The 8937-nt window shown below is 35.4% G+C and overlaps 2 protein-coding genes across 2 annotated transcripts in view; both read right to left on the reverse strand.

Moving 5' to 3' along the window:
- LOC108740637 (head-specific guanylate cyclase) overlaps positions 1–8937 on the reverse strand; it is a 209841-nt gene that overhangs the window by 141064 nt on the left and 59840 nt on the right. The gene's annotated exons all lie outside the window — the stretch shown is intronic.
- LOC108740684 lies at positions 5831–6980 on the reverse strand. Its single transcript, XM_018475102.2, has 2 exons — positions 6643–6980; positions 5831–6573 (listed from the first exon to the last, which is right to left on the reverse strand). Exons 1-2 carry the CDS (start codon positions 6671–6673, stop codon positions 6293–6295), a joined length of 312 nt encoding a protein of 103 aa, XP_018330604.1. The 5' UTR covers positions 6674–6980; the 3' UTR covers positions 5831–6292.

An 8937-nucleotide genomic window follows, 5' to 3' on the forward strand; every position in this document is an offset into this window, starting at 1 on the left:
TTGGAGCGCGGCGTTGAAAAAGTGCGAAACAGGACAGTGGGCGAAGCGGAAAAGAGAAGGTTAGAAGCCTTCGAAATGTGGTGTTGTAGGCGAATGATGAGGATAACGTGGGTAGAAAAGGTTGGAAATGAAGAGGTATTAGAAAGAATAGGAGAACTGAGGACTCTATGGAAGTCAATAAAAAATAGGCGAAATAGGTTGATAGTACACCTTCATAGACAAGAAGGTCTAGTCAGAGACATATTAGAAGCAGAAACAGGAATTAACAGGGGTAGAGGTAGACCTAGATTAGATTACTGTTCGCAAATAGTTAAGGATGTGGGTTGTTCTAGTTTTAGGGAAATGCGAAGTTAAGCTCAGGATAGGAAAGAGTGGAGGTACGTGTCCAACCAGTCTTAGGACTGACGACCTTATGATGATGAATTTAGTATTACAAGCGAATTTATGTAATTTAGAAGAAGTTAACAATTTCATGTTATCCAATGGATAAAATCAATTAACTTATTACAACAATAATTTAACTACAATTAATAAATAATTTAGCAATTATAGTAATAATAATCTACCTTATTATGTAACTGAGGAACGTAAAAAATGGCGGGAAACCATCACAGGGTGAGTGAAGACGGAAAGTCGCCTCACCACCCTTCCTCGTGATCTTGGATTCGACTGCTAGATTATAATTGATTCCGCTATTTAAACAGTCACTAATTGGCCTAGTAGCCCAGTAGGTAAAAAGGCGTTAGTTTGCAGTTTTAAATAAATAATTTATATTCACCAACTTTCTACCAGCGACTTGAATAAGAATTTATAAATACTATGAAGCACATAACATAGTTCTCATTCCATAAAGTTTTGATCGTAGGCCTAAGTGCGATCCTCGTATGTGCGATCGACGTCCGCCTTTTGCTAATATGTAAAAATTGAAGACCTATAACTGAACTTTAGACTTAAATATCCTCTTGACAAGCAATCCTATAAGCTCTAACGAACCAAGAGACGTCAGTAGTCTCCTATACGTTTGTGCTTATCTACGTATATCTACTTCACTCGTGCTTTCATATCTTGCTGACCTGCTATGTATTTTCTCTTTGAGTTCTACCTAAAGATATAAGGGAAGCTTTTAAAAATTCACAAAGAAAATACCGACTAACAATGTACGAGGTCTGTTTAAAGAATATCGCGAATTTTGAATTTCCGCGAGTCACGTATATTCGATTTTCGTTTTTTTTTGCCGTTATGTTGGTACTCATGTCTCTCACTTATACCGACAAGTTCGGTCATGTTGAATGTTTAGTTAGTTTTTGACAGCTGCTTTGCTTGCACGTGTTTTGGCTCATTTTCAATTTTGGCTTATTTCAAAAAATAGACCAAACAATCTGTATCAAATTTTGTGCGAGAAACAAAACTGAGTGCGTGGTAGCATTCTCAATGTTGAATGTGGTATGTGGTGAAGCTTCCTTGGACCGAAGCAACGTTTATCGGTAGTACAAAATGTTCTCAGAGGGCCCAGAAGATGTGAATGATGAAGAGCGTGACGGACGCCCGACGTCAACCACAGACGAAAAAATTGATGAAGTGAAGAAAATAGTATTAGGCAATCGTCGAATCGCTGTTAGAGAAGTTGCTGAAGACCAATGATTTGGGCATAACACGGCTCGCCGTGAAATTCGTACATAAGACAACATTGCTAAGGAGCTGTTGGACCAAAATTTGCTCCAGAGGGTCATAACTAGTAACGAATCATAGGCTTATGGTTATGACGTGGAAACCAATGTTCAATCATCCCAATGAAGCTGCAGCACGAGCCAGTTAGTATACCAGCAAGTTATATGTAATTTGCGCAAAGCAATCCGCCAGAAACGCCCAGATTTTTGGAAGAACAAAAATTGGGTTTTGCACAATGATACCTTCTCTGCTCACACATCGTTGCTTGTACGCGAATTTTTGACCAAAAACAACACACTTATAATGCTACAGCCACCGTATTCCGCAGATCTGTGACTTTTTCTTGTTCCCGAAACTGAAGAGGCTTACGAAATGACGACGCTACACTACGACTGAAGTGCTTCGAGGATTGGAATATATGTGGTGGGAATTACATTGAAGGGGACAAAATAGATATTTATGAATAAATAAATAAATTTTGAAAAAACACAAAATTCGCGACACTTTTTGAACAGACCTCATATATCTATGCTAGGTCACTATTTGAAGAGGCCCCGCTAAAGTACTTGAAAGACTAGATGGTTTACATAATATGTACTACACTCGAGTGAAAATAGAAGCTTTTTGGTTGCATTAACTGACATAAAGAATTAGGTTACCAAATAAAATATCATTTGCAAACTTTAAAGATCTACGTTGGAATAAAGACGTTGGGAAAGCCCCCAATTATTGTTTTTACTTGAATTAGTTCGGAATTGTACTCTTTCCAGCATACATCGAAATAACAGGGAGATAACAGAAATTAATTAAGAAATCTACTTCTATTCTTTTAGAATTGCTTTTAGTCTTATATTTTCACTGTTTCGCGTTATTCTAACTAAAATGGGCAACGGCAAAGAAATTAACTTTTTAAATTTAAATTGAAATTTCATTCTGGCACACTTAAATTACTGCATTGTAGACATTGTAGAGTTTCAATAATGTTGCTTTAATTCGGTTACATTTTAAGGATTACTAACTTTCGGGTTATTTTGTAGTGTAGTAGCTTGTCGAATTTTAACGAAGTTCTAATTTAAGAAGTTGTTGGGTTCTTCAGCAACTCGTGGTCTACAACAAGAAAGAGAGCGCTTTCCATTCTTTAAAAGTTCTTCGTTTCAGAGCTAAGCACATGCTTGAAGTGCCAAGACTTTGCAGTTGTTCGCCTTCAAATATCCACTTTTAAGTGGAAGGTTCAGCAGAGGCACCCTTGGAAACTAAAAGTAATGTAGCTAAGTGATCTCATTTGTATCACATATTTTTTACTTCTTTGTTCTATTTTCTCTCTACGTAATTACAAGTGACATTACTGTTTCGCCTCCTTAGTTTGCAACGATAACAAAACAGTGGCGTAACTAGGGGGAGGGTTAAGTAATTTAAATCACCCCACCGGCTAGAAAAAGTTGTTAGGATAAACAAACTGACTACCCGCAATAAAAATGTTCAGTCTCTCAGTCTCTGAAAGAGAGACTCGAGTCTCCGTCTCTCATCGAGTCTCTCTGGTGTCGCTGAGAGTCAAAAAAAACTGTTTAGCGTCTCTGAATGAGAGACTCGAGTCGCTCATAGAGAGATCTTCATTTCGTATCCAATCTCTGAACGAGAGACTCGAGTCGCTCATAGAGAGATCTTCATTTCGTATCGAAAGAAGGCTGAAGAGGGTCTTCAGCCCTACCTTTCGGCGTAGTCCGGAGGGACTGCCGGCCCACCAGCATTACTGGCTGGCGGAAATGAAACACCCAAGTTTTTTAAAAGTTTTTAACCATGGCTGTTTGCATGGTTTATTTATTATTTTCGTATTTTTAAAGATGCATACTTGGATACTATAATGATTTTGTGGTAAAATTTCTCCTTTGAAAAAACATCTGAAAAATTATTTTAAATGAGACCTAATAATTTCTGGTCCTAAGATTAGCCCCTACAGTAAAGCGCCCCGAATTTTCCCTAATGCTTTAAGGATATTACCGACCCTGCCTGTTTTTGTAGTTTCTGGAAGAAGAAACTTCTCCAAATTAAAAATAACAGAACATTGTTTAAGATGAAGCATGGATCGAAATAGACTCAGCGGATTGGCATTAATTTCAATAGAAAATGCGGTGTCAAGTACATTTATCTACTTGGTTTTTTCATTGATATTTATATTGCTTATTTTTGAATTGTATGACACATGTTTTGTTTGTATATATTAGGTACCAATACATTTGCACAAATAAATTTCAAAACAAAAGTTTTTATATCTGTATATACACGAATACTTTTAAGGGCGGCTATTTAACAGTTTGTCAGAAGGCTGCCTTATCTCTGGAGACGACCCTGTACGTATTGAGAAGAACTTAAAATTGTGTGGATGTAGTCAGTGATAAATTTAATAAATATAACCTTTTTGTTCTTATCAGGTTTACACATGTCTTAAATTAATCTCAACTGGCAATCTTAACGAACGTCAAGAGGGTTGTTTATTAGTTGCGATCTGCTATTATTTACATTATCGTCTCGGACTATTTTTAATTATTAATTACTTTAAATGTTTTCTGCGAATACATTGAGATTATTAAAATCATTGTATGGAGTATCATAAATAAATGACTACTAGTAAATAACTAATAAGCGATTAATTACTATCTATAGAGGGTATTTCAATTTCCACAAATTGTATTTTATATCTTGGTTGTCTCGAATAGGGTATACGTTTGTATAAGTATAGTGATTGCACAGATCCGCCTTCAGGACAATTTTCTTGGCTTTTGAAAGGCTATGTTTTTCTCTCCTTTCAGTAAAAGGCCATAAAATATCCGAAACCTATTTTTGGAAGATATAAAAAGATGCAAGACATTTACATCAAAATGCGGCGAATAATTTGAGCATTTATTATAATAATTTTTAAATAAATCAATTTACTTCATCTTATTTTTAAATAAGTCCTTATTAAAGCAGCACACAATCGTTCTGAAATAAAATATTACTTAAAATTGAAGTTAAATATGTATTAAAATTATGACTGTGTTTTTGAAGAATAAAATTGTATTTATAATATCATTTTAAAATCTGTATCACGTGAGCATTTTTTAATGAATTTGATGTCACGCAGATGTTTATAGTTCTTGCTAAATGTTATGTAATAAAAAACAATAAGAAAGCAATGAAATTTAATATATGAAAGTCATAGCAGCTATTCATAAATTCTAAAGTACAAATGATAGCACAGCTACTTAAGATCTTCATATAAAAAAGAAATTCCTTTATTTAAGCTCGTGGCGTCTCTGAGAGTGATAAGAGGAGTCAATTTTTCTAAAATTAAAAAAATCCAATTTATTCGCAATCCGTGCAATATGCATGGACTTATTCTCCCACATACGTAGTATCCACTTCGTACGGAACGTCTTGTATAGATATGTATGAAATAACAGGTATCTATTTACGTGTATTGAGAAATTCATGAAGAAATTACTTTGATAAGATGTTATCAGTTAAATGTAGATAGAATCATCCATTAATTTCAAGCGTTGGATAAACAATTTACTACTTCATCTCATAAATTTTCGAATCTAGAACATTATATTTTTGGGTAATGATTGATTTATTTATCGCACACTGGTTTTCATTTAATGATTTTATCAATAATAGCGTTCAGCGACACGATACAGCAGGTTAGTAACAGCATTTAATTGATTAGGTTTTTCTAAACTGTCACAAACAAATCAAAGGAGATTTGTTAAAAGATAAGAGCTTTTTATTCGAATCTATAATTGTGTGTGAGTAATACTTACTAAAGCAAAATGAGATATATTTTTAATTTTTTTTTTGAAATTAATAAAATAATACCGGTATTTATTCCGAAGGATTTTATTGCTTAATTACCACTTTTAATATGTCCGTTATACGTTCATATATACGAGGTCTGTTCAAAAAGTATCGCAAATTTTTTCAAAAATTATTGTTTTATTTATAAATATTTATTTTGTCCCCTTCAAAGTAATCCCCATCAGATATTATAAGCTTGTGTTAACGTTTTTTACAAACCTCGAAACGCTTCAAAAAATAATTTTTTGTGATTTTGTTCAGCTCATCCTTCAATGATCTTTTTATTTCTTCAATTGTAGCGTAGCATCGTCCNTTATTTTGTCCCCTTCAAAGTAATCCCCATCAGATATTATAAGCTTGTGTTAACGTTTTTTACAAACCTCGAAACGCTTCAAAAAATAATTTTTTGTGATTTTGTTCAGCTCATCCTTCAATGATCTTTTTATTTCTTCAATTGTAGCGTAGCATCGTCCTTTCATAAGTTTCTTCAGTTTCGGGAACAAGAAAAAATCACAGGGCCCAGATCAGGGGAAACGGTGGCTGCGGCAATATTAGTGTGGCAGGTAATATTCCTTATTGACTGTTTTACCCTGTGGCAAGAACTAATGATGCACCACGCCCCTGCAATCGAAGAAAACTGTGAGTAAAACCTTCACATTCAACGTAACATGAAGCGCTTTTGTCGGTCTTGGCTTATGCGGCAGCTTCCATTGGGATGATTTAGCTTTGGTTTCCACATCCTAACCGTGAATCCATGATTCATCGCCAGTTATGACCCTGTGGAAAAAATTTAGGCCAAGAGCTCCTTAGCAATGTTAATGCGATGCTGTTTTTGGTCGAAATTCAGCAATTTTGGTACGAATTTCGCGGCGACCCGTCTCATGCCCAAATCATTGATAAAAATCGAATGGCAAGAGTCAATTGATATGTTTAGATTCTCAGCAAATTCTCTAACGGTGATTCGATGATTGGTCAATACTATTTTCTTCACTCCATCAGTGTTTTTGTCTGTTATTGACGTGCTCGGGTGTCCGTCGTCTTTCACATCTGCGCGATACGTTTTGAACAGACCTAGTTATTAGAAGTAAATTTTATAAGGTTTTTTTCTCTACGAAAAATTCGTTATTTTGCAGAACTTACTTGTGACTAGTGGCTTGTTTGTCTTATGCATTTCTTAATATTGGTGATGTATTTGCGGTTGAGCTTGTTTATTTTTTGTTATGGTCATTTTGTGGATTATTAACGCCAAATGTGGTCTGATTTTAAGGTTCTTGGGCGCTCATTGGTTGCTATCGCATCATGCAGTACGGATATCGGTCCATCTTCTTACGGTATATATATATAGTCAAGTCTCTGATAAAGGAGTATCTACTTCCTTGTCTTTCTCAAGGCAGTACGTTATCTTCTTCTTGGTCTTTAAAAAAAAACTTTTGGGTGTTTCATTCCCACCAGCTAGTAATGCTGGTGGGCGGGCAGTCCCTCCGGACTATGCCGGAAGGTAGGGCGGAAGGCCCTCTTCAGCCTGCTTTCAGGAATCGTGAGAATGGGTGGGTGGTGGTTCGGGTGAGAAAGTTAAGACGGACGAAATGAAGACAGAAGAGAATGAAAGATTATCTGTGGAATATTACTGCCTCAGTATTTGTCTAAGTGATCCAAGGAACCCACAGAAAAACTTGGACCAAGGCAGACGGACCCGGAATCGAACCGGCGTCCTCCTGATTGCTAAGCACTAGACCATTGCTTAGCATTCAGGAGGACCTCTAGACCATGCCGCTCGGTTCTTCTTGGTCATCATCGAGACAAGGCGTTAGGATCTGCTTCCCCTGCCTAGTCTTCGTCGAAACGGGACGGATTTGAGTGTTGTGACTGCATTCAGTTATCAGTAATAGATATCAATTTTTTCTGCACTGAGGTTTTAGAGATAACTTTTACTGAGTCGCCCCTTTCTTTTGTAATATAGTAATTTTGTCAATAAACACTCGATTGTTTATAGTTCATAAACATTTCGTTTTATTTACTGCTGACTTGATATCTCACACATATTGAGTGTTTGAATATTGAGTGTTTTACTGATGTCCGATTAAAGTCCTTGAGTAATCCTGATATTTTTCCATAAGTTTATTTCCTATTAGCTCTTTTTAGAATTTTAAGGTCTGATTAATTAATTGATGCTTTGTATTAATAAGCCCCTTAAGTGTTTTAGATTGGGGTGGTTTTTACCAGAGGATACTAGTTTCTAACGTTTATATGAGGTGAACAATTCTTTAGAAGTGTGAATATCTTTTGTAAGCATCCTGGGTCCAAAATAGTAGAAGAAAACTATAATAACTGGTGATTATTTGAAGCTTTTGGAAATCCTATTGAGAATTTTGGCTGTTGGCCTTGGTTACTTTTACTGTTTTCCTGTACTTGTCCAGGTCTTGTATATTTCAAGATCGCAGTTATTTGAATCCCTTTTTAAGAAGATACCAACTTTAGGTAGGTGCTATTTTACGTTCACGCGCTATTCTTCAATTTTGTTGAGTAAATTTCTTTCAATTTTTGTATGAGAACTTGGAGCTCTCATCTTAAATCAGGTCAGCACGTTGAGTTTTCCCGGAGAAATTCTTTTGGTTTTTTGCTTGGGCAAAGTAGCGTCCGAGTTTCATTTGTATGTTTGAGGTAATTTCTTATACACAACGAATGAACGAAAAGGATTGTATTTCGATAAAATTTATAGATAGATAGATACAAAAATTACTTTGGATCACACGGCACATAAGTACCTAGAGTAATTTATGAGCGAACGTATCCGTTTTAAAATTCCATAAGAAATAAAAACGCTTGCACATGTATTAGGGGTTTCTTAATGAAAACGGCATTAGATTTATAGCAAAGTACATTAGTGTGGAGTCGTTTACTTATTAATTAAGCGGTTTATTTTCGTTGTGGCTAGTTTTAAAGGAGAATAATTTAACTGTTTGATTATTGGGATGCCTAGGAATTTCAATACGAGTGCTTCTGTGAGTTGTGAGAATATCTATAGAACAGGGAAACTAATCAACGACCAGGATAATTGCTTAAGTGATGGATTAAACCTAATTAACATTGTGCAGGAAGTGTAATAGTTAGACGAGAAGTAAATTGGATATATTCAAACGGCGAACCCTTCCCTTACCGATATTTCCAAACGTTTCTGGACAATAAATATTTTAATGATATCAATTGATGTGTAAACTCTTTATAACGAAATTATTTATGACGAAATGCTCCCTACTAGAGGACCTCTGCTTTCGCTTCCGCAATTACGGAAGTCCCGCATACATTTTCACATTCGCTTCTGCTCTGGTTCCGCATTCTTATAAAGGAAGCTTATCGTAACTTAACAAAATCTTATTTCTCATTTTTTTGAAAATCAATATATCGGAACAATAAAACAAGTCGTAAAAATTTATT

This window comes from Agrilus planipennis, unplaced genomic scaffold, assembly GCF_000699045.2.
Source record: "Agrilus planipennis isolate EAB-ADULT unplaced genomic scaffold, Apla_2.0 scaffold21, whole genome shotgun sequence".
In the NCBI taxonomy this organism is placed as follows: domain Eukaryota; kingdom Metazoa; phylum Arthropoda; class Insecta; order Coleoptera; family Buprestidae; genus Agrilus; species Agrilus planipennis.